Source organism: Aotus nancymaae, unplaced genomic scaffold, assembly GCF_030222135.1.
Source record: "Aotus nancymaae isolate 86718 unplaced genomic scaffold, 86718_ANA_hifiasm-v0.15.2.pri h1tg000072l, whole genome shotgun sequence".
Taxonomy (NCBI): Eukaryota; Metazoa; Chordata; class Mammalia; order Primates; family Aotidae; genus Aotus; species Aotus nancymaae.
In genome coordinates, this window is record NW_026988487.1 from 13,904,840 (window position 1) to 13,930,253 (window position 25,414).

The window sequence follows — 25,414 nt, forward strand, 5'->3', positions numbered from 1 at the left end:
GCGCCTCCGGGGCGTGGCTGCTACCAAGCATCTCCCAGCCCCAGAGGAGCCCCTGCCGGAGCCACGCTTTGTTCCAGCCGCCGCCTCCTCTACCCTCCGGCGTCCGGAGCCATTCCTCGCCTCCTCGCTCTCTCCTTTCGTTCACTCCCTGCATCTGGGCGCGCATCACCTTTGCTAACCGCTGCGCCCCTGACCCCGCCCTCACTCCTCCCCCAAACTTCTGGCCGGCGCCCTTGCCTGGTACCCTTCTCTCCATTCCTCCCCCTCCATCTTCTTCTCCTGTTCCCTCTGGGGTTTCTCTTTTCTCAAAGCCGGGGTTTCTCCGAGCGCCCCCAGCCTTCAGGCCGGGGATGACCCCCGCAGTCCCGCGCCCATGGTCCTGACGCTGCTCCTCTCCGCCTACAAGCTGTGTCGCCTCTACGCCATGTCGGGCCCACGGCCGGGCGCCGAGCGGCTGACAGTGCCAGGGCCGGATGGGAGTGGTGGCGCGGGCCCTTGGTGGGCTGCGGGCAGCCGCGGGCCCCGAGAAGTGTCGCCGGGGGCAGGCGCCGAGGTGCAGGACGCCCTGGAGCGCGCGCTGCCGGAGCTGCAGCAGGCGTTGTCCGCGCTGAAACAGGCGGGCGGCGCGCGGGCCGTGGGCGCCGGCCTGGCCGAGGTCTTCCAGCTGGTGGAGGAGGCCTGGCTGCTGCCAGCCGTGGGCCGCGAGGTGGCCCAGGGTTTGTGTGACGCCATCCGCCTGGACGGCGGCCTCGACCTGCTGTTGCGGCTGCTGCAGGCGCCGGAGCTGGAGACGCGTGTACAGGCCGCACGCCTGCTGGAGCAGATCCTGGTGGCTGAGAACCGGTGAGCGCGCCAGGCCAGGGTGGGGAAAGCGCCGTGTGGTGTGGACGGTCAATCGCCTGGGTCTCCCGTGTGTCTCGCGCCGTGCCTTTGCTTGCCTCACCTCTCTTGCCTGCCTGCACTACATCTCTCTTAGGGATCAGCCTGTCCGTTTTACAAATGAGGAAACTGAGGCTTGGGAAAGTTTAGTGACTTGCCCAGTGGGTCACAGTGAACTAATGGTGCAGCCAAAATTTACTCCCAGGGCTAATGGGGTGAGGAGTAGAGTTGCGGACAGGAGCCCGTCCCTGGCTCTCTGGATGGAGATGGCATCCTACTGCGAATTCTCCCTCTCTCTTGCAAGCCCACAGCTCTCCTGCCCATCGGCTTGGGTGCCCTTCTATGACACCTTCCCTCCCCATCATCCCATCCCCGTCCCACTGGGAGAAGAAGGGAACACAATGCTCAGAAAAGAGGGAGGGAGACTTCTCCTTTCCCTCCTCCCCGGCACTCAGCAATGAGGACTGGCCTGAGGCGGCCTTACTCCCTTCTTAATGCCCCAATCCACCTTCTGCTCCATCCTTCATTCTGGTTCTTCTAATAGGCCAGACATGATCTCATTCTGCGGCTGCTGATGGGGAACAGAAAGTTTTCTGCTGGGAGGCATGGGTGGGGGAAAATGTCACCGGAGTGCAGAGCCAGGCAGGCACCAGGCAGAGTGTCTTCTCCCCCTCCATCCCACTTAGCATCAAGATGCAGCAAGAGGGTCAAACAGAGGCCTGGTTGCCACTCTTGCATGTCTCTTGGGATCTCTCCTGGAGTATGAAGACCTCCGAGGACTCACTTTCCCTCCCTTCTGATGCCAGAGCAGACCAAGCTGTCACACTCCAGTCTCATACTGAAGTCTCAAGCTTCTCAAACTTAGAAGAGTTTTTGGAAGAGTCACTTTCAGCTCATGCAGCAATCACAAGTGTGAGGGGAGTGGGTTGGGGGTGTTTTCCTTGCCATTTTCAAACAGAAAAAAATTATCTTGTGATTGGTGGAAATGATACAACTGTCAAAAATGCATGAATGAAGCAGTTTAGGTTGGGAGACCAAGACAGGGTTCTGCTTATTTGGCAAGCCATTAACCTCCCATCTGATATCCGGTGCGGTGATGGAGATAGGCCATGAATTTGGAGTGGGTAGCAAATAGAATATGTGCTCACTGGGTGCGGTCGGGTCAAAGCTGGTGGGTGTGCTGTGCAGGCTTGATATGTAGAGTCGGGTAGCTCTAACTAGAATCCCTGGAGAGTGAGTACAGCCAGCACCCCAAGGAGAGGAGGGCTGCAATATACAAATAGTACTGCTATATCTCAAGGTTAAAAATGACAATCCTCACCTGGTGTAGAGTTACTGAGAGAAGAGTCACTAACCAGTGTCCCTGGTCCCAAGAAACATCATGCTGGTTGCTTCAGTACCAAGGACAGAGCACAGTGTGCCAGGTTGGCATCACAATCCTTCCAAAGAAAGGAAGGGTCCCTGCTGGGCACGGTGGCTCACACCTATGGGAGGCCGAGGTAGGTGGATCACCTGAGGTCAGTAGTTCAAGACTAGCCTGACCAACTTAGTGAAACCCCATCTCCACTAAAAAATACAAAAATTAGCCGGGCATGGGAGGTGGAGGTTGCAGTGAGCCGAGATAGTGCCATTGCACCCCAACCTGGGCAACAGAGCAAGACTCTGTCTCAAAAAAAAAAAAATCCAAAAAAATTTTTTAGACTGAGTCTTGCTCTGTTGCCCAGGCTGGAGTGCAGTGGCACGATCTTGGCTCACTGCAACCTCTGCCTCCCGGCTCAAGCAATTCTCATGTCTCAACCTCCCAAGTAGTTGGGATTACAGGCACTTGCTACCACACCCAGTTAATTTTTGTATTTTTAATAGAGATGGGGTTTCACCAGGTTGGCCAGGCTGGTCTTGAACTCCTGACCTCGGCCTCCCAAAGTGCTGGAATTACAGGCATGAGCCACCGCACCTGGCCACATTAGATATTTCTTAAGCACATCCTGGCTCTGATATTCTGAGAATTTATGTAGTCAGATGTCTGGAAGCACAAAGTGAAGATGAAGGATCTTGAACTCTGGAGACAGGCAGATCTGGGTTCAGATCTCAGCTGTGCCTCTCAGAAGCTGTGTGGCTCTGGACATGTCATGTAACCTCTCTGAGTTTTGGCTTTTTCATTGGTAAAAGGAATAACTGGGCCAGGTGAGGTGGCTCATGCCTATAATCCCAGTGCTGTAAGAGACCAAAGTGGGAGGATAGCTTGAGCCCAGGAGTTTGAGACCATCCAGGGCGAGAAATTGGAATCTTGTCTCTACAAATTAAAAAAAAAAAAAAAAATCAGCCAGACATAGTGGCACATACCTGTAGTCCCAGCTACTCAGTCGGCTAAGTTGGGAGGATTGCTTGAACCTAGGAGGTCAAGGCTGCAGTGATCTGTGATCACGCCACTGCACTCCAGCCTGGGTGACAAAGTGAGACCCCATCTCAAATTAAAAATATATATACAAGAGTAGGAAATAGCTGTCATTCCAGCTGCCTCTGTGGCTGATTAGGACCCATCTGTTTTTTTGAAGATGGGCTGCAGAGAAGTTGTGGGGTCAACTTAGGAAATCTGTGCCAGCCTAAGGCATGTTCGGGACTCAGCTAGGTTCTGCAGTGGACATAAAATCACACGCACTATGGTCACTGTGATGCCTGCTGGCCAAGGACTCTGTTGCTGGCTGGGCCTCTACCTCTTTGTCACCTGTGGAGGACATCTTTTTTTTTTTTTTAGATCGAGTCTAGCTCTGTAACCCAGGCTGGAGTGCAGTGGTGTGATCTCGGCTCACTGCAACCTCCACCTCCCAGGTTCAAGCGATTCTCCTGCCTCAGCCTCCCAAGTAGCTGGAATTACAGGCACCTGCCACCATGCCCGGCTACTTTTTGTATTTTTAGTAGAGATGGGGTTTCACTGTGCTGGCCAGACTAATATTGAACTCCTGACCTCGTGATCCACCCCTCTCGGCCTCCCAAAGTGCTGGGATTACAAGCCACAGCACCAGGCCTTTTTTGACTCCCGAGTAGCTGGGATTACAAGCACACACCACTACACCTGGCTAATTTTTGTATTTTTAGTAGAGACAAGGTTTTGCCATGTTGGCCAGGCTGGACTTGAACTCCTGACCTCAAGTGATTCACCTACCTCAGCTTCCCAAAGTGCTGGGATTACAGGCATGAGCCACTGCTCCTGGCCATCTATGGAGGATGTCATTTGTGGAGGTCAGTAAGGCAGGAAGCCTGAACCTCTACCAGGATATAGCAACTCTCCCACCTGTTCAGCTGGCCTCCAAGTTCTGTCTGTTGGATCTGTCCTCCCCACTACAGCCAGAGTGAAGTTTCTAAAACCCAAACATGACCAGATCACTCCCCTCCCTGAAAGTTTTCAGTGGCTTCCCTTTGACATCAAGATAAAGTACAAATGCCTTGAGATGGCTCAAAAGGCCCCTAGGTCCAATTGCTTTTCACGCTCTCCCCTTGAATCTTCTGCCTCAGCCATGGAAGTGTGGGCAGCTCCTCAAGTGCGCCAGCTCTCCGACACCTCCAAGTCTTTGCATACATCTGTGCCTGAAATGCAGTCTGCCCCTCTCCTCCTGACTAATGCCCCCATTATTCTTTTGCCCTAACTCCATAGGGAACCATTCAACATATCTAATGTGTATCTTTCTATCTGTGTTCTGCTAAAATCTTTAAATCTTTATTCTGGGTTTTGTGTGCATGTATTTTTAATGTATACAAATGGTGCTGTGTCACATGGCACACTCTGTTTACTTTTTCCCACTCAGTGTTGAGTTTTGTTGGTTTGTTTTGGTTTTGGGGTTTTGGTTTTTTTTGAGACAGGGTCTTTGCTCTGATGCGCAGGCTGGAGTGCAGTGGCCCAATCATGACTCGCTGTAGCCTCAACCTGCTGGGCTCCAACTATCATCCTGCCTCAGCCTTCCAGGTAGCTACAGGCCTGTGCCACCATACTTGGCTAAGTTTTTGACTTTGTAGAAACGGGGGTTTTGCTACATTGCCCTGGCTCTGTTGTCCAGGTTCGTGTTGCTGTGTTATCACCCGCTCAGCCACTTCTACCTCCCCCGAAATCCTCCAGAAGGGGCACCTGCCCATGTTACCTGACTCTCCCCAGACTTGATACGGATTGCCGCCAACTTCCTGGCACCACAAATGGCACTGCAGTGAACACCCACGTGCTTTTGTCTATCTGTATGACAATCTCTTCAGGAGAGGGTGCCTGTATTGCTCAGCTTCTAATTTTGCCCATCCAACCGGCATAAAGTGGTAGCTGGTTTTCCGTTTGTTTGTTTTTTGCCAGTGAACATTTTATTCAGGGTATGTGTGTGGAGAGTGGTTAGGGACAAAGGAGAGTGGGAATGACCTTTGAAATAAAATAAAATGATTTAGGTGAAGAAACTCTAGGGAAAGGTAATTTTCTCCGTTTAGATCATTTTAAGAAAGAAAATGACAAATAAGGTTTCTGCTCTATGGAACTAACAAGTAGACTATTAATACAATATCAGATATTAAATGCTCTGAAGACAATCAAATAGGGTAATGAGTTAGAAAGCAATGGGGAAAAGCCTTTAGATTGGATAATTGGAAGGAGGTAGCATTGGAGCAGACAGTGGAATGATGAACCATGAAGACGATTTTGTTGAAGAACATTTCAGGTAGTGATAGCCATTGTTTTAATTTTCATTTCTCTGATTTCTAATGAGATAGAGCATCTCTTTATCTGTTTGTTCAAATTTGCATTTCCTCTTTTGTCAATTGCCTGGGGGTTTTGTTTGTTTGTTTGTTTGTTTGTTTCGAGATGGAGTCTCACTCTGTCACCCAGGCTAGAGTGCAGTAGTGCGATCTCGGCTCACTGCAACCTGCACCTTCTGGGTTCAAGCAATTCTCCTGCCTCAGCCTCCTGAGTAGCTAGGATTACAGGCATGTGCCACCACACTCGGCTAATTCTTTTGTATTTTTAATAGAGATGGGGTTTCACCATATTAGCCAGGCTGGTCTCGAACTCCTGATCTTATGATCTGCCTGCCTCAGCCTCCCAAAGTGCTGGGATTACAGGTGTGAGCCACCATGCCCAGCCTCAATTGCCTGTTTATGTCCTTTACCCATTTTCTTTTGAATTTACTACCTTTTTCTTGTTGATGTGAATCTTTGCTGATATATTCTACATATAAACCCCTCATAGATTTTTTTTTCTTTTCTTTTGGAGTTTTCTCTCTCTCACTCTCTCTCTCTTTTCTTTTTTTTGGTAGACACAGGGTCTCACTTTGTTGTCCAGGCTGGCCTCCGTGTGCCAGGCATCGCACCAAGCACTCTATATGGCTTATCTCATTAGTTCAGGTTAGTGCTGGGATTACAGGCATGAGCCACCTTGCCCAGCCTGGTTTTATATTTTCCCTTGTTGGTTTTGGACATTGCAATACCTCTGACATTCTTTCTATTCCTCAAACATGCCAGCTCCTCTGCCCTCGGGCCTTCATCCTTGCTCCTCTCTCTGCCTGTTATGCTCTTCCCAGATATTTGCATGCAGGGGTTTCTCCACATTAAGCGCTCAGATGTCACCTCTTCACACATACCCCTCCTCCAGGCCCACTCCATTACATCATCCTGTTTTGCTAGCACCAAGGCCCTATCACGACGATCTGGTTCACTCATTGTTTCTTGTCTATGTCTTCCTTCATCGCCCTGAGGATAAGCTCCGGCCAGTCTTTGTTAAACCTCAGCCCCCAGTGCAGTGCCTGGCACTCGGGAAGTCCTCAGGAAACATTTCCTGAATGAATGAATAGATGTGCCGCAGTCATGGGCCATGGAGTGAGGGAAAGGCAAGGCTAAGAGTGGTGTGCTTCAAGTGACACTTCAAATAACGACAAGTTAATGTTTGTTTTTACCACGTGCCAGGCATTGTGCCAAGCACTCTATATGGCTTATCTCATTAGTCCTGATAATAGTCCTATGAGGCAGGTATTCCTGTTCTCTATGTATGAGATAAGGAAACCAAGGTAAAGAGATAAAAGAAGCTGCCCAAAGTTTGGTCTCCTTTATCCCAGTTAGAAAACGGGCTGAGAAGAAACCAGGACCCAGGGAATCTGCTCCTGAGCTGAGGCTCTTAGCCACCACACATACTGCCTCTCTAGGGAAGAAGGGAGAGGGAGAATGGCTGTGGCCAGGATAGAGCACCCTTAGAATCCCAGAAGTCAGGTCCTCCCAGGGAAGGAGGTGAAGGTGGGGAGCAGGGAGGAGGTGAGGGTGGGGAGCAGGAAGGGGAATGCTCTCCCCTATATGAGGCTGGTGAGGCCTAGAGAGGGTCAGTGACCAGGCCCCAAACGGGCAAGCCAAGCTCCCCAGGATGCCGCAGTTCCACCGCCCCCTTTCACTCTCTCTGGGCAGGGACCGCGTGGCGCGCATCGGGCTGGGCGTGATCCTGAACCTGGCGAAGGAGCGTGAACCCGTGGAGCTGGCGCGGAGCGTGGCAGGCATCTTGGAGCACATGTTCAAGCACTCAGAGGAGACGTGCCAGAGGCTGGTGGCGGCCGGTGGCCTGGACGCGGTGCTGTACTGGTGCCGCCGCACGGACCCCGCGCTGCTGCGCCACTGCGCGCTGGCTCTGGGCAACTGCGCGCTGCACGGGGGCCAGGCGGTGCAGCGACGCATGGTGGAGAAGCGCGCAGCCGAGTGGCTCTTCCCACTTGCCTTCTCCAAGGAGGACGAGCTGCTTCGGCTGCACGCCTGCCTCGCGGTAACGGTGTTGGCGACTAACAAGGAGGTGGAGCGCGAGGTAGAACGCTCGGGCACGCTGGCGCTCGTGGAGCCGCTTGTGGCCTCGCTGGACCCTGGCCGTTTCGCCCGCTGTCTGGTGGACGCCAGCGACACAAGCCAGGGCCGCGGGCCGGACGACCTGCAGCGCCTGGTGCCGCTGCTCGACTCTTCCCGCTTGGAGGCGCAGTGCATCGGGGCTTTCTACCTCTGCGCCGAGGCTGCCATCAAGAGCCTGCAAGGCAAGACCAAGGTGGGTGCAGGTTTGGGATTGGGTGGATCAGGGGTTAGAGAGCCTCTGGGAACTCTTCCCAGAGGAAGTCACATTTAACCGGGAGTTGAAATACACATCAGAATTATGTGAAGCAAGACAAAGGAGGGGGCCAGTCATTTTGGCCTTGAAGGCAAATCCCAAAGTTTGGACTTGGTTTGGTTTTGGAGGCAAGAGGAAGACACTGAGAGGTTTTTGAGCAGGGGACACTTGCGTTTTACAAAGATCATCCTAGCTGCTGTGTGGAAAGGGGCTTGGCAAGGGTGAGGTTGGAGGCAAGGCCACCCAATAAAAGACTATGACTTCCAGGAGAGGGCATTGGGGGAAAATTAAGATGGTGAAGACTGGGATGTCAGCAGTGGCAGAGAGCAGATTCAAGAGATATTTAAGAGATGTAGTTAGCACGTGGTGGCTGGGAGAAGGAAAGAGAGGAGCTGAGGATGACTCCTGGCCATGAACATAGGCAATGAATAAGGCGAACTGGGTGAGCGACAGGTGGAGGTGGGGGAGGAGAAGAAAGTGAGTTCTGCTGGACATATGGAGAGATGCCCCGCTGGAGAGCTTCAGTGGGTAGTTTAGCCTTTGGAGTCTGGAGTCTGGGAAGATAGCTGCTGGAGACAGAGGCTTGAGGCTTGGGACAGGACATCAGTGTGTCAGCCAGATAACCCCTACCGGAGTCCCAAGGGGTCCTCATGTCCAGGGTCTAATCCACCAGTGACCTTTGCCCGCTGCTTTAACTTGCTGTGTTAGCTTGAGCACCTGGCTTCCCCTCTCTGGGCCTCTATTTGGACCTCATTTTTATCCTCTGGAAAATTCAGTGAATTGGACCACAGCAGCAGTTCTTACCCTGGATGTGGGAATGATAGTTTTAGAACCAAAAGTTTTTGGATTGTTCTTTTTGGAAACAGAGTTCTGCTATATTGCCCAGGCTGGCATCAAACTCCCAGGCTCCAAGCGATCCTCTCTGCCTCAGCCTCCCAAGTAGCTGGCACTACAATTACACACCATATTGCCCAGCTGGGCTTTTTTTTTTTTTTAATATTACAGGTTGAAGATTCTCCCTACAATGTCACTCTCTCTTCTTTCATTCTTCTGTGGAGTCTTGGAGGTTGGTGACAGCTGGTGCACAGGAATGTGGTGAATACCCCATGACCCACCCTGTCTGTACCTCAGCTGTCATCTGGGGGTGCTCAAAGGATTGTATCTCACAGATGATTGCCACCTATCCTGTGTGTCCCTGCAGATCAAAAGGAGACTGCTGGCTGGTCGAGGTGGTTCATGCCTGTAATCCCAGCACTTTGGGAGGCCAGTGCAGGTGGATTACTTGAGGTCAGGAGTTCAAGACCAGCCTGGACAGCATGGTTAAACTCTGTTTTTACTAAAAATACAAAAATTAGCCAAGCATAGTGGTGGGCACCTGTAATCCCAGCTACTCGGGAGGCTGAGGCAGGAGAATCATGTGAACCTGGGAGGTGGAGATTGCAGTGAGCTGGAATCTCACCACTGCACTCCTGGGCTACAGAGTGAGACTCTGTATCAAAAAAGAAAAAGAGAAAGGAGACTGCTATGTTAGGGGGTATTTGGGGGTCAGTGGGTCCAGTGTTCTAGGAACTTCTGATTCTTCTCTCTGCACTCCAAAGTTGGGCCAAGGAGGACTTGCTATATAAGCAGGTCATTCTGCTTTGGGAGAAGGGACTCAAAGGAAGTAGGGAGTGAGAACCTGAAGGATTGGATCTGGGCAGCAGCCATGATCACCAGCATGTCACCCTTTCCCATTGAGGCCAAGTGAGTCCAGTTCAACAAAGACATCTTGAGTCCCACTCTGTCCTTCATCGTGCCAGATACAGGGCTCCAGTAGTGACTGAGACATGTCCTCAGCTTATGCTCCAGTGGAAGTTGCATCGTTAACTAGGGACAGTGGCATTCAGAGTGTGGCATAAGTCCCAATTGGAGGTGTGGGCCAGGATATGGGGGAATCATTTCCGTGGATTAGTAGGATTCCTACCAGCAGGCTGGAAGAACTAATGGTTTAGAAACATCATGGACCAAGACCCAGAGATGTGAAAGCCTTGGGGTGTGTGTATGTGTATGTGTGTGGGTGTGTGAAGTGTGGGCTGGTGGAAGGCGAGGTGAACTGGGAGTGGTGGGTAGCTGCACTGTGCCCTGCCTGGCAGCCATGCTGAGAGCTCAACTTTTATTCCAGGGCCGGTGGATGCTGTAGAAAGGATATGAAGGAGGGATATGCCCCTCCGCCTTCAGCCCATCCTGAGTCAGGACCTGCTCAAGAATTCAGAGAATTTCAGAAGGGGGAATCCGCAGGACCCCTGACTTAGTGGCTGAAGGCGGGGTCAGGGCAGTTGGCGGGACTTCGGGTGGTGAGAAGAGACAAGGTGGGGGACTGGGAACGTATGGGGGCAGCTGGAGAGCTGGTGGAGCCTAGAGTCCTCGCCCCACTCCCTCCCCAGGTGTTCAGCGAAATCGGCGCCGTCCAGAGCCTGAAACGCCTCGTTTCCTACTCTACCAATGGCACTAAGTCGGCACTGGCCAAGCGCGCGCTGCGCCTGCTGGGCGAGGAGGTGCCGCGGCCCATCCTGCCCTGCGTGCCCAGCTGGAAGGAGGCCGAGGTCCAGACGTGGCTGCAGCAGATCGGCTTCTCCCAGTACTGCGAGAGTTTCCGGGTAGAGCCGCTGGGGGCCACCTCCCCCAAGTCAGAGCGGGCGCCTTGGGCACAGGGACTGCGTCCCCTCCCGGCCTCGCACTCCCGCGGTGCCGGGGTGGCTTTTGAGGGTGGAGAGCCTGTATGCAGCCACCCTCGGGGTCACTCGGCTCTAATCTGGGTCCCGTCCACCTCCTCCGCGCTGTCTCCAGTTCCTTCCGTTACTTCTTGGGCTCAAGGTCCAGGGGCGGAAAAGCGGAGCCCTTCCTGACACCTGCCTCCTCCCCCAGGAGCAGCAAGTGGACGGCGACCTGCTTCTGCGGCTCACAGAGGAGGAACTCCAGACCGACCTGGGCATGAAATCGGGCATCACCCGCAAGAGGTACGGAGCCTCCTGCCCGCCCGACCCCAACAGGGTCTAAATAACCGTCCCCTCCGCCCGCAGCCCGTGGGAGTCCGGACCTCAGCGTCTTCTCCTCCATGGGTTGCAGGTTCTTCAGGGAGCTCACGGAGCTCAAGACCTTCGCCAACTATGCTACGTGCGACCGCAGCAACCTAGCGGACTGGCTGGGCAGCCTGGACCCGCGCTTCCGCCAGTACACCTACGGCCTGGTCAGTTGCGGCCTGGACCGCTCCCTGCTGCACCGTGTGTCCGAGCAGCAGTTGCTGGAGGACTGCGGCATCCGCCTGGGCGTGCACCGCGCCCGCATCCTCACGGCTGCCAGAGGTCAGCCCGCCCACACGGGACCTCGCCCCAGCCCCAGCCGCGGCCCTGGAAGGGTGAGGGGAGACACGGGGTGGAGCCTCCCAGCCTCACTGTGGATTGATTGAGCACAAACGTGGGTCAGACTGGGCTCTGAGGATATAAAGATGAATATGTTGCACTTTGCCTCAAGAAGTTCCCAGTCTAGCCTGGCGCAGTGGCACTCGCCTGTAATCCCAACACTTTGGGAGGCCGAGGTGGGCGGATCACCTGAGGTCGGGAGTTCGAGACCAGCCTGACCAATATGGAGAAACCCAGTCTCTACTGAAAATACAAAATTGGCTGGGCATGGTGGCACATGCCGATAATATCAGCTATTCAGGAGGCTGAAGCAGGAGAATCACTTGAACCCGGAAGGCGGAGGTTGTGGTGAGCTGAGATTTCGCCATTGCACTCCAGCCTGGGCAGCAAGAACAAAACTCAGTCTCTGAGGCGGGTAGGCGGTGGGAGGGAGGGAGGTATTAAACAGGCAGGTGGCCCCGGCAGGAAGTGTGCCCAGGTCTCCAGTGGGAGCACAGAGGAAGCCCAGCCCACCCTATCCACCCAGGTCTAGATTTCAGAGAGGACAGGATGCCTGACCAAGTCTTGAGAGATGCACTGGCCTGGAGGGTGGCAACAGGAAGGGCAGCCCAGGCAGAGGCGGCAGCTGATGGAAGTATAGTGGGGTATATAGGTGGGAAGAGTGTGTGCATGTGTGTGTTATCCTATTGGCCAACAGCTTACAAAATTTGGGTCTAGAGGTGGTTTAGAGTGAATTCTAGGGCTCTAGCCACCCTCCTTATATACTAATTTATTTTAACTTACTAATTTATTACTTAGCTAATCTTTATTGTCAATTACCAGGGACTCTAAACATTTTTAAGATGTTATCTCATCAATCTCTACATTGATTCTATGCAGTTAGTGTTCGATTTTTAAAATCAACCTTAAAGAACTCTTTAAAGAATAAAAAGAAGAAGAAATGTCCAGTTTGAGGACCGGGCACCATGGCTCATGCCTGTAATTCTAGCAGTTTTCGAAGCCAAGTCGGGTGGATCGCTCAAGTCCAGAGTTTAAGACCAGCCTGGGCAATGTGGTGAAAGCCCGTCTCTACTAAAAGTACAAAAAATTAGCCGTGCATGGTGGCACATGCTGCAGTCCCAACTACTTGGGAGGCTGAGGTGGGAGGATCACCTGAGCCCAGGAAGTTAAGGCTGCAGTGAACTGTGATCGGGTCACTGCCCTCCATCCAGTCTGGCAGTGGGAGTGAGACCCTATCTCAAAAAGAAAAAAAGTGTCAGTTTGAGTTTTGAAAGACATCTGTGTGATCCCTCCAGCATAATTAAAAATATAGAATACTTCCATCATCGGTGTTCATTTTTAAGATAACTAACAAAATGTTAGTTTTTTAAACTAATATTTTTTTTAAAAAGCATTCAAATACATTTCCCACAGTCATAAAAGTCATTAGATGGCAAAACTGGGACTTGAGCCATTGTCTTTCTGCTTCATAAACAAACAAGTGTTGTCTGTGAGTGTTACATCTAAATATTAAAAGAAGATGAATTCTTTTCATTTTATCTATTCATTCAGCAATTACGGACTAAGCACCCGCAAGACACAAGGGACTGGGCTTTGGCTCTATTCTTATGCTTCAACCAAAGCATGTCGGCTTTTATTATTTTTACATTACACCTCCCAATAAAACTTCAAGATTTCTTATTTATTTAAGACAAGCTCTCACTCTTGTCACCCAGACTGGAGTACAGTGGCATAATCACAACCCACTGAAGCCTCAACCTCCCAGGTTCAAGCGATTCTCCCACCCCAGCTCCCAAGTAGCTGGGACCACAGGTGCGCAACACCACACCCAGTTAATTTTTGTAATTTTTGTAGAGACAGGGTTTCACCATGTTACCCAGGCTGTTCTCAAACTCCTGGCCTCCTCCCACCTTAGCCTCCAAAAGTATTGGGATTATGGGCATGAGCCACCACGCCAGGCACAAGATTTCATTTTTAAACAACAGGAAAGTCCTAGGGCAAAAATAGCTTACAAAAAATAGTTTGTATAGGGAGTAGGGAGCCATGCTTAGTTTTTAAGTGGGGCCAGTGACACGCTCAGGTTTGGATTTTAGAAAGATCCTCTGGTATCTGTGGCAAATGGACTAGACTGGGCAATTCTGTTTTTTTCTTTCTTTTCTTTTTTTTTTTTTTTTAGACAGTCTCACTCTGTTGCCCAGCTGGGGTGCAGTGGTGCGTTCTTGGCTCACTGCAACCTCCCCCTCCTGGGTTCAAGTGGTTCTTGTGCCTCAGCCCTCTGAGTAGCTGAATTACAGACATGTGCCAAAATGCCCAGCTAATTTTTTGTATTTTTAGTGGAGATGGGGTTTCAACATATTGGCCAGGCTGGTCTCAAACTCCTGGCCTCAAATTATCCACCACTTTGGCCCCCCAAAAGTGCTGGGATTATAGGTGTGGGCCACCGTGCCCAGCCTAAGGCAATTCTAGCTGGGTTTGGGGAGGCCACTGAGGAGGCTGACATTGGAAACCTGACCCAGGAAAGGGCCCGGAGGCTGGAGTCCAGGATGTTTAGTAGGTAGAATCCTGGCACTGAGCACTGAGTGCTGCTCCATGGGACCAGAGTGCTGTCTGTTTTATTTGCTGCTGAATCTCAAGCCCTAAAGATAGTTCTGGCACATAGCAAGCACTTAAGAAATATTTGTTGAATAAATTAAATGGGAGGCAGGAGTTGAGGCTGAAACCCAGGCATCTGGCTTTGGTGGAAAATAGGGAAGAAGGAATGAGGGGAAGATGTGGGGTATGTTGAATCAGGAGTGACTGTGGGCAGCTGGCTGTGCAGGTCTGGAGTTCCAGAGAGAGGACAAGGCTGGAAGTGCATATCAATGTCCTTAGAACACATGCCTACCTCCTAAGAGAAACCCAGCAGTAACATGACCTTCCTTCTGTGGGCCCCATCTCTCCTTTTTGCGGCAGGCCACCCTTCCCAGGCTGGGCTGAGAGGGCTGGGTGGACTGGGGACTAAGTCCCCACGGGATGATATGCCTCACAGCAAGTGATGGGGGGCCACCCTCACCATGCTGCCTATTGCCCACTTCAGAAATGCTACACTCCCCACTGCCCTGTACTGGTGGCAAACCCAGCGGGGATACCCCAGATGTCTTCATCAGCTACCGCCGGAACTCAGGTTCCCAGCTGGCCAGGTGAGGAGGGGCAGGCAGGCGGCGGCGGGGCCTCGGGGCAAGGCTGTGGCACTGACACTGGACCTACTTGCAGCCTCCTGAAGGTGCACCTGCAGCTGCATGGCTTCAGTGTCTTCATTGATGTGGAGAAGCTGGAAGCGGGCAAGTTCGAGGACAAACTCATCCAGAGTGTTATGGGTGCTCGCAACTTTGTGCTGGTGCTGTCACCTGGAGCACTGGACAAGTGCATGCAGGACCATGACTGTAAGGATTGGGTGCATAAGGTAGGTGCCAGCCTATGCCTCTGTGGTCCCAGCATTGGCTGTGGTCCAGGAGATAGGGTCATCCTTCTATTCCTTCTTGTCTCCACATCCCGGCACCCTTAGCCCTGAAGCACCTCTCTGGCTCAGCTGGAAGTCAGGAACCATAGCTCTGACTATAATAGGATTTTAGCAAGCCACAAGCGACAAGAGACTAGGCTTTGCCTCTCTGAGCCTCAGTTTTCTTATCTACAAAATGGGGTAACTTACCTGTTCCTCTCACCTTGTAGGACAGTTGTGAGGATCAGAGAGAGATAAAAATGCCTTGAAAAATAACTTCCATAAGAGACAGGAGAGTATAGTGACAGACAGAATGGAATAGATGTTGAGAGCTCAAAACTGAGAGTTTGAATTCTGGCTCTGGCCTTGGGTAAATTACTTAACCCCAATAAGCTTTGTATTTATTACTGGAAAGTGGGCATAATAATGGTATGTAATGCCCTAGAACATTGTTATAAGGATTAAAAGAGCTAAAATTTGTGACGTGCTTAGCAGAATGACTGGCACATAGTAACTGCTTAATAATGATAGTAATTATCATTATTAATTATTATAACTACTACACATGTTTAATTCATCATTGTATTTTCAGTGCCTGACACACTGTAGGAACTCACTGAATACTTACAGAATGGATGGATGGATAGATCCATATTGCGTCTTCAGGTTATTAATCATTCATCGGTCAGTAGAAATTGGAGTTGGGGCTGAAGGATGCAGTAGTCATCTGAGGGACAGGATGAGACAAGCAGCCAGCTCAGAGACAAGAATATGCCCACAGGGCTGGGCATGGTGGTTCACAACTGTAATCCCAGCACTTTGGGAGGCTGAGGTGGGAGGATCACTTGAGGTCAGGAGTTTGAGACCAGCCTGGGCACCATGGTGAATCCTTGTGTCTACTAAAAAAATACAAAAATCAGCTGGACTTAGTGGCGCATACCTGTAATCCCAGCTACTCGGGAGGCTGAGGCAGGGGGATCGCTTGAGCCCAGAAAGTGGAGGTGGAAGTAGGCCAAGATGGTGCCACTGCATTCCAGCTTGGGCAACAGAGTGAGACCCTGTCTCAAAATAACTAGAGCGCAAGCAAGTTCGTGTAAATGCTGAGCCAGGTAGGCAAACCTCTTGCTTGCCACAGGGATTTGGAGAAGAGAGAGAGCATCAAGGTGTCAATGAAAAGAGTCAAACTCTGTAAAATATGTGAAGAGATTTATCCTGAGCCAAATATGAGTGACCATGGCCCATGACACAGCCCTCAGGAGACCCTGAGAACATGTGCCCAAGGTGTTCAGGGCAGAGTTGAGTTTCTGCATTTTTGGGAGACATGAGACATCAATCAATACATTTCAGATGTACATTGGTTTGGTTCAGAAAGGCAGGACAGCTCAAAGCAGGGGCTTCAAGGCTACAGGTAGATTTAAAATTTTTCCATTTGATGATTGGTTGAGTTTATCTGAAGACCTGGGATCAATAGAAAGGAAATGTTTAGGTAAGATAAAGGGTTGTGGAGAGCAAGTTTTATTGTGCAGAGGAAGTTCTCAGATAGCAGACTTCAGAGGGAGTAGGTTATAAAATATTTCTTATCGGACTTAAAAGGGTGCCTGGCTCTTTGTTGATTATCTCCTGAGTCTGGAAAGAAAAAGAAAAAAATGGGTGAAAGGGGATTCTGTATAGAATGTAGGTTTTCCCCAAAAGAAACAACCTTGTGGGGCAATTTCAAGATATGGCAGAGAAATGTATTTGGGGCTAAAATATTTATTTTTTTTTTTTTTAGAGAAAGAGAGAGAGAGAATAGGAAGGAGAAAAAAGGAAGAGAAAGAGAGAGAGAGAATGGGGAGGAGGGAGAAGGAAAAGAAAGAGGGAGAGAGAATGGGAGTATTGCTTTCTTGCCCAGGTTAGAATGCAATTTAGTAATGGGTATTGAAAACCTCTTTTATACTGATAATTATACTTAATGATGTAATCAGGAAGGAGTAAGGGAAGAAGATAACAAACAAACAGCCAACCAATATTTAATTTAAACCTATGAAATGCTATGCGATTACTGAGGAGTGATTTACTTCCAATTATATAGTCACCTTTGGAATAGGTGTGAGGTGGTAATGTATGTTTTGTGTATTTGAAGTGGAGAGTACTATAAATATTTATTAAGTTTACTTGTTCCGGGTCTGAGTTCAAGTTCTGAATATCCTTGTTAATTTTCTATCTCGTTGATCTATAGAATCGTTAGCTCTTCTTGTTGCATTGATCCTTTTGCCATTATGTAATGTCATTCCTCGCCTCTTTTGATCTTTGTTGCTTTAAAGTCTACTTTATCAGAGGTGAGAATTGCATCTGCTGCTTTTTGTTTATTAGTTTATTTTTACTCTCTGTTCAATTGGTAAATCTTCCTCCTTCTCTCTGAGTCTTTGTGTATTGTTTCATGTAAGATGGGCCCGGATGCAGCATACCGATGGGTTTTGGCTTTTTATCCAATTAAAATATATGTAAGTTTAATACCAGCATTTGATGCTAGCTGGCTGTTTTGCCCATTAGTTGATGTGAATTTTTTATTGTGTTAAAGTTCTTTGCTTTTTGATATATTTTTGGAAAGGCTGATATTGGTTGTTCCTTTATATGTATAGTGCTTCTTTTAGAAGCTCTTGTAAAGCAGGCCTGGTGGTGGTGAACTCTCTAAGTACTTGTTTGTTCGCAAAAGATTTAATTTTTCCTTCGCACATAAAGCTTAGTTTGGCTGGATAGGAAATTCTGGGTTGAAAGTTCTTTTCTTTAAGGATGTTAAATATTGGTCCCCACTCTTTTCTGGCTTGTAGGGTTTCTGCTGAGAGATCTGCTGTAAGTCTGATAGGTTTCCCTTTATGGGTAACCTGAACTTTCTCTCTAGCTGCCCTTAGTATTTTCTCCTTCATTTCAACCCTAATAAATCTGGCAATTATGTGCCTTGGGGTTGGTCTTCTTGAAGAATATCTTTGTGGTGTTCTCTGTATTACCTGGAGTTGAATATTACCCTGCCTTGCCAGGTTGGGAAAATTTTCCTGAATGATATCCTGAAGAGTATTTTCCAACTTGGATTCATTCTCTTCATCACATTCAGGTACACCTATCAAACGTAAATTAGGTCTTTTCACATAGTCCCATATTTCCTGGAGACTTTGCTCATTCCTTTTCATCCTTTTTTCTGCATTTTTGTCTTCTCGTTTCATTTCACTGAGCTGGTCCTCGACTTCTGATATCCTTCCTTCCGCTTGATCAATTCGACTGTTTAAACTTGTGCATGCTTCGCGAAGTTCTCGTGTTGTGTTTTTCAGCTCCATCAATTCACTTATATTCTTCTCTAAATTGTCCATTCTCATTAACATTTCGTTAAACCTTTTTTCAAGGTTCTTAGTTTCTTTGCATTGGGTTAGAATAAGTTCTTTTAATTCACAGAAGTTTCTTATCACCCACGTTTGGAAACCTGCTTCTGTTATTGGAATACCGGTGTAATCTATTAAGCCTTGTTCCGTTACTGATGAGGAATTGCAATCCCCTGTAGAGGGAGAGGCATTCTGATTTTGAGTATTCTCTACCTTTTTACGCTGGTTTCTTCCCTTCATTATATATTTGTCCGTCTGTCGTCTTTATAATTACCGACTTTCTAACTGGGTCTCTGACGTCCAACTTGTTGATTCCCTGCGCCGAAATCTGAGCAATCCACTGAGCCGGCCAAAAGAGCGGTGTTAAGATTGATGGTGCTTTTCTGCCCGGGAATATCCGGACTCTGCACCAAGAACTGGCGTGCTAAGGCACCAGCAAAACCGCCACGCCGGCCACAAGAGTCACCCTGGCGACCCGTGGAGCTCCTCCACTGGGAATCTCGTGGTCCGTGAGCAACTAATATTCGTCTGAAAGTGTGGCGTCCTCTCGTTCTTTGCGCTTTCACTGGGAGGTACGTGCCCGAGCTGCTAATCATCAGCCATCTTGGATCTCTTTCCCTAAAATATTTTTATTTCCTCCCTTATTATGTGATGTTATACTAGTCAGGTTAGAAAGCAGACCACGTGGCTGGGCGTGGTGGCTCACACCTGTAATCCCAGCACTTTGGGAGGCCGAGGCAGGCAAATCATAAGGTCACGAGTTCAAAACCCGCCTGGCCAACATGATAAAACCCCATCTCTACTAAAAATCCAAAAATTAGCTGGGTATGGTGGCGGACACCTGTAGTCCCAGCTGCTCAGGAGGCTGAGGCAGGAGAATCACTTGAACCCAGGAGGCGGAGGTTGCAGTGAGCCAAGATCGTGCCACTGCACTCCAGCCTGGGTGACAGAGTGAGACTCTGTCTCAGAAAAAAAGAAAAAGAAAAAAATAAAGCAGACCATGCTATATCGGGTTAAAATTAAAACCCCTCTGATAAGACTTTATGGTTTGTAGGGCATGACTCCCCAGGCCCCTTAGGTAGGAATTTGGGCAGATAAAAAATTTTTTTAAATGAGTGTTTAGTCCTCAGAGGGCTGGAATAATCAGGGAAGACTTCATGGAGGAAGCAGGTCTTGAGAAGAATCTTAAGAGTTTAGGTAAGTGGAAGAGAAGGCATCCCAGCCCAGGGTAACAGCATGAGCAAAGGAATAAAGGTAGGGAGGAGAACAGTGCTGAAAGCCCACATGCATCTTGGCTACTGCTTTCTCCATATCACATATGAAGAAACTGAGGCTCAGAAAAGTAGACTCATTTTCCCCTGGCTGCACTACTAGTGTAGAACTCAGAAAAGCTGGGTTTCAAATTCCATCTATCTGACTCCAAAGCTCATGCACTTTCCCAAAATCTTCACTGCATTCTATTGCATAGATCTGAGGGTGTGTGAGGGGAGGTGATAGGGTAGGGCTGGATTCAATTGACACCAGAGATGATTGTCTGCCTCTCTTCTCAACTCCACTTCCAGTGATGTCATGTTGGTAGCTTGACATCAGCCGTGGTGGGAGTATTTACACCAAGGAAATTGGCAACCACTCCAAATCAAGGTTTTGTTTGTTTGTTTAGTTGGCTGGTTGGGTTTTCTCCCACTCTGAATAGCTAGTTATTATAAAGTTACCAGCACACCACTGGCTGGACAAGAACTACGGAAACCAGGTTATGGAGTGTCTGAAGACAGGAGAAGACCTGTGCTTAAAGCACTGGGAAACAAGGAGCCCATGAAGCGGGAGATGCCAGGGCCGCGGGTTTTAGAATGAAGCCTCTGACACTGAAATGCAGTTCACCTTGAGTGTGGAGTCAAGCCCCAGAGGCCAGGTAGGAGGGGCTGAGTACAGGGCCTGGTTTAGGGAGGGGCACTGGGCCAGGTGAGCATCCTGGAGGAACATGGCTGATGACCCAGAGCAGGTGGCAGGCAGCCTTTCGAGAGAAAGAGAAGAGTGTCTGTGAGCTCATGACAGTTCAGACCTTGCCTCATTTATCTGTGTCTCTGGTGCCTAAAACCACGTGTGGTACAAAGGAGGCTCTATGCGATTGCACCAAAAAAAAAAAAAGAAAAAGAGAGAGAGAAAGAGAGCTGTCAAGGAGTTTATAGAACAATTGAATCAATGATTAAGCAGACAAGTGATACTCATGAAGCTGAGATGCCATGCCTGGGAACACCATACATATCTAGTAGATTTACCAGGTTAGTGGACTTGACTCTGTTTTTTTGTTTTTTTTTCCCCCCCAGTAGAGACAAGGTTTCACTATGTCGCCCAGGCTCAAACTCCTGAGCTCAAGCCTGGAGTTCAGTGCCTGCCTCGGCCTCCCAAAGTTCTGGGATTACAGGCGTGAGCTACCACGCCCAGACAGAGGACTTGACTCTTAATTGTTTTCATTCTCAACCAGCTAAATGATCCTGAACAAAGCATTATCCCTTTCTTTTTTCTTTTCTTTTTTATTTTTATTTTTTTGAGTCTTGCTTTGTCACCAGGCTGGAGCACAGTGGTGCAATCTCAGCTCACTGCAACCTCTGCCTCCCAGGTTCAAGCAATTCCCCTGCCTCAGCCTTCTGAGTAACTGGGACTACAGGTGTGCGCCACCACACCTGGCTAATTTTTTTTTTTTTTTGTATTTTAGTAGAGATGGGGTTTTACCATGTTGGCCAGGATGGTCTCAATCTCCTGACCTTGTGATCCGCCCACTTCGGCCTCCCAAAGTGCTGGGATTACCGGTGTGAGCCACCGCTCCTGGCCGCCATTATCTCTTTCTTGGCCAGCCTCTGAATCTGTGCGATGAACACTTCATACTGTCTTTGGTTTTGTATAATTCTGGATGAAACAAATATCTGAAGATTTCCAAATAAATTGCTGCAGGGTCAGGATTCATCCCAATGCTCAGCAGAGAGGCAGCGGGGCTTGGTTGAAACAGCCTGGACTTGGACTCTCACGGCTTGAGTCAGAGGACTGGCCCCTGACTTGTGGGCTGGGCGCATGTGTGGTTTGGGGGGAAATCCCCTTCCGTCTTTGGGCTTTTTTTCTCTTCATCTGTGAAATTGGAGCAGCTCCCCAGGAAGCCAATCAAGGTTGAAGTTATGCATGTTCTTTCCCCAGGAAGGCTCCACTTCCCAAACATGCTTGGCACCCATTGTCATCCCAGCAGATGGCAAGGAGGTGGGAGGAGCCTTTGCCTTGGACCAGCCCCAGAGGCTCCATCATCCCTCTTTGGTTGTTTCTGGTGCTTAATGGCCTCTGGTTTTAAAACCTCTTTCCCTGAAGCCACATTAGTGGGTAATCAATATGGAAAACCACAAGTGAACTGCACTCAAGAAAGTAAAATCCCCTTGGTTCCTTCTTGAGAGGAAGGAAAACATTCAATACTCACTTACAGAACCCCATTAATAGCAAATAATTCCTCAGAACAAAGCTTTGAGGTAGGTTGTATTATCCCCACTCTGCAGAAGAGGAAATAAGAACACCTATTATGTATTAAGCATACACTGTATGCTAAGCGCTGTTCTGATTACTCATCATGGAATGTCACGCTTATTCCACAGAACAGTCCTCTTCCAAGGAAGCTTATTTTGTGTGGCTGGGAGGACAGGGCAGGGGTAGAGTTTGAGAAGTGGACTGTGGCCAACCACACAGGGACTCACAGGCCACATGAAGGAGTTGGGACTTGATTCTAAGACCATGCAAAGTCTGGAAGAGTTTTAAGTGAGGGGTGACTGGATCTGATTTGTTAGATGTGTGTTTTGCAGAGATTAGCTACATGAAAGGGCAATGTGGAAAGTGAATTAGAGAAGACAAGCGTGGATGAGAAGAGACCTGCTGGGGGCTTAAAGCTATAATGGGGATTGGAAGAGGGTGGTGGTGGGGAAAATGATGGATTTGAGAAGTAAAGAGTACAATTGGCAGGGTGCGTGATGGATAAACCTGTATGCAGGAGTGTGTTTTCCTTCGAACACCAAATTGTATTTTTTATTATACTATGAGGGATAAGGGAGACATCAAGGCGGACTTCAGGACTAGTGTCCTCCCCGGGCCCAGCCTCGAGCTAGTGGCCCTCCCAGCACCTGCCTGGCTGCAAGGGTATCTAGATGGGGACAGGGCTATCTTCCTCTTCTCCTTTCTTTCTGCAGGAGATTGTGACTGCTTTAAGCTGTGGCAAGAACATTGTGCCCGTCATTGATGGCTTCGAATGGCCTGAGCCCCAGGTCCTGCCTGAGGACATGCAGGCTGTACTTACTTTCAACGGAATCAAGTGAGCCCCAGGGCCACGGGACCAGCTGGGTAGGGTACAAGTCGCCATGACAGGCAGCATGTCCATGAGCTTTGGAGTCAGATAGAACAGCTGACTAGCAGCTCCCTCTCCCCAGCTTCTGACCCACATGCTTCTGTGCCCACAGGTGGTCCCACGAATACCAGGAAGCCACCATTGAGAAGATCATCCGCTTCTTGCAGGGCCGCTCATCCCAGGACTCATCTGCAGGCTCTGACACCAGTTTGGAGGGTGCTGCACCCATGGGTCCAACTTAACCAGTCCTCAGTTTCCCAGCCCCGCTGTGACTTCCATTTCCATTGTCCTTTCTGAAGGAAACCGGCCTCCCTGGGCTGAGACAACCTGTGCTCTTCTCAGGAAATGGCTCTCCCTGTCCCCCACCCTCATGGCCCACCTCCAACCCACTTTTCTCAGTATATGGAAAGGGAGGGGAAGTCAGGCTTGGGTGGGGGAGCTGGTTAGAACTCCCCCAGGCCCTGCAAGCGTGTTGTCTTGTTGTCTGTCTCAGTCATGGGGAGGATCCCTGCTCAGTTCTGGAGATGCTGGATTGGGGTGGAGGTGGTTCCTGCATTCCCTTCTCCTGCTCAGATAGCAGCCAACTTGAGAGGATGAAGGCAGGCAGCTCAGACAGGAATCGGGGCAATGCCCTGGTGGGCCTCAGCACTGTATTCTGAGCAAGAGTCTGGGCCAGGGAGCCAGCCGGGGATGAGTGCCTTTGTGGCTTTCCACCCAGACCATGCCCGGCCCCTGCGCTTACAACTTCCTGCCGCTCCGTGGCCTTGCCCTGTAATCACTCAGTGCCCTTAGCCAGCCTGACAAGGTCCCAGATCCCCTACAGCTTCCTCTGGTGTGGCGTCTTTTGCCACATCCAGGGCCAGGGGTTGAGGCAAACCAGCCCTCCCTCTGACTTTGCTGCAGCCAGCTTTGCTGCACTTGCTGGTGCACAGGAGCCTCCTGTTTGGGCCTGGGTCTGGACATGGGGAGGCAGTGCCTCAAAGACCATCCTACCCCGTGCCTTGGTGCTGTGCCTCAGGCTCCCGCCTGGTCGGGACCAGAGGGCTTCCCCAGCCCCTCAGCCAGCCAGGGCTACCCACCGCTTGCTCAGGGACCAGGCAGCCCCCATGGCAGCAGAAGTAGCCTCAATAGAATCTGCAGCTCAGTGGAAAGAGGCAAGATCTTAAAAAGGGAAAGTGTTACCTTTAAAGTCCAAATCACCTGGGGTGGGGCCTGAGACTCTGCATTTCTTAGATTCCCAGGGGAGCTGGTGCTGGTGGTTAAGGGCAGGAAATCTCTAAAGCATAAAGCCCTCACAAATCTTGCCATTTCCCAAACACTCCACTCCATGGTCTCTAGTCATCGGAGCAACCCTACCTGGTATTATCATCCCCATTTTACAGATAAGGACAGTGAGGCTCAGAAAGATTGAGAATACGCCCAGTTTCCTGTCATTGGTGGCAGCCCCAGATCCAGACCCAGGCCTCCTGGCACCCAGTCCGCTGGCAGTGGAATTGCTCTCCTGGGAATCATCATAAGGCTGGGCTATTGCTTCCCCCTTACCCCAAAGAAGCTGGCAGTGGGGGACAGGATTTTGCAACAAAAAGTGGACCCAGAAGCCATACAGAAATAACTGAGCAGGAATGTCCTCTTGCACTCTCCTCCACTGGGTTCAGAGGGCAAGAAAGTACCCTCCAATAAACCCAGGCTCCAGGCCGTGGGGTCTGCTGAGAGCTCTTCCCTCCTGAGGGCCAAGTGTTCATACCTCAAGGCTGGCTGCACCCCCAGCTCCACTCCTGGCTATGCTAGGTGACGCCTCGCTCTCGGCCACATCATCAGAAAGTCAAAGGTCTCACTCCAGGTTTGGGGCTCCTTCCTTCCACTCCCCTCCCTGCCGGGGTCTGTCTTGGCCAGTCCCAGCCTTGACGCTTTGGTTTTGACCCCACCTGATCCTCCTTTCCTCATGCAGCACAAACGCTCACCGGTGCCAGGGCATGGACACGACAAGCAGGGCAGACCAGATGCTGCCCTCACAGGACAGAGTCAATAAAATATTGCCTGAGTGTATCCAGGGGATGATTTCTGGCTCTTTGTCTCCAGTTAGTCCCACCCCCTCCTGAGGTCCCAATGGGCAGTATTCAGAGAGGTTTCCTGCATTTTTTCTGTTTAGTGTACCCTTCACTGCTGTCTACCGCCCTGTGTGGCCTTCTGGTTGACCTGTGACTGACCTTCTGTCTCTCTGGGGAATCAGAGTCCAGCATCTGGCCCCAGAAGGAACAGCTGAAGTCATGAGCCTCCCCTAAGCCAAGGCCAGTGGGTCCAAAGGTGACTGCCACCCCTGCCAGGACAAACACAGCTCAGATCACCAGGGCAGGCACCTAGGCCTGGCCCCTCCTGAGATAGAGGACTCAGAATTGGCCTTTCCTCCAAAGTCTGCTTGGACACATGTCTGTAGGGCTAGAGTGTTCTGCTTGGCTGGGCTGCAGCTGCTACCCCTTGGTTGGGGGCTGAGTCAGCCAGACCCTCCCCCTTCTCCCCAGGGGCCAAGAACTGCTCAGGGACATTCAGAGGTCAGAAGTCCAGCCACAACTCATTCCTCCTTTCCCCAGGCCCACGAAGAGAGGTGTCTCGTTGTAGAATGTACAAGGAGGTGGGAAGGATCTCAGAGCATCAGCTAAGTTTCCTAACTTGTCCAACCAAATGTGATCACCACAATTCAACAATTTAGGGCATCACTGATCTAGCCCTTCCTAGTGGGACTTGCTCAAGGTTGCACAGCAAGTCAGCAGAAGCCTTGGCTGGCCCCACTTGGTACAATCCACCGGGCAGCTCAGGGGCTCCTGCCCAGCCCAGCAACTTCTG

At 50.2% G+C, this 25,414-nt stretch overlaps 1 protein-coding gene across 1 annotated transcript; it reads left to right on the forward strand.

Annotated features, from left to right (window-relative positions):
- The first annotated feature begins 39 nt into the window (after window positions 1-39).
- Window positions 40-24,619, forward strand: SARM1 (sterile alpha and TIR motif containing 1). The gene is made up of 9 exons (XM_021669796.2): window positions 40-843; window positions 7,297-7,915; window positions 10,399-10,611; window positions 10,880-10,971; window positions 11,081-11,316; window positions 14,450-14,552; window positions 14,626-14,815; window positions 22,419-22,540; window positions 22,686-24,619. The coding sequence occupies exons 1-9, from the start codon at window positions 374-376 to the stop codon at window positions 22,813-22,815; spliced, it is 2,175 nt and encodes a 724-aa protein (XP_021525471.2). The 5' UTR covers window positions 40-373; the 3' UTR covers window positions 22,816-24,619.
- Window positions 24,620-25,414: the final 795 nt, after the last annotated feature.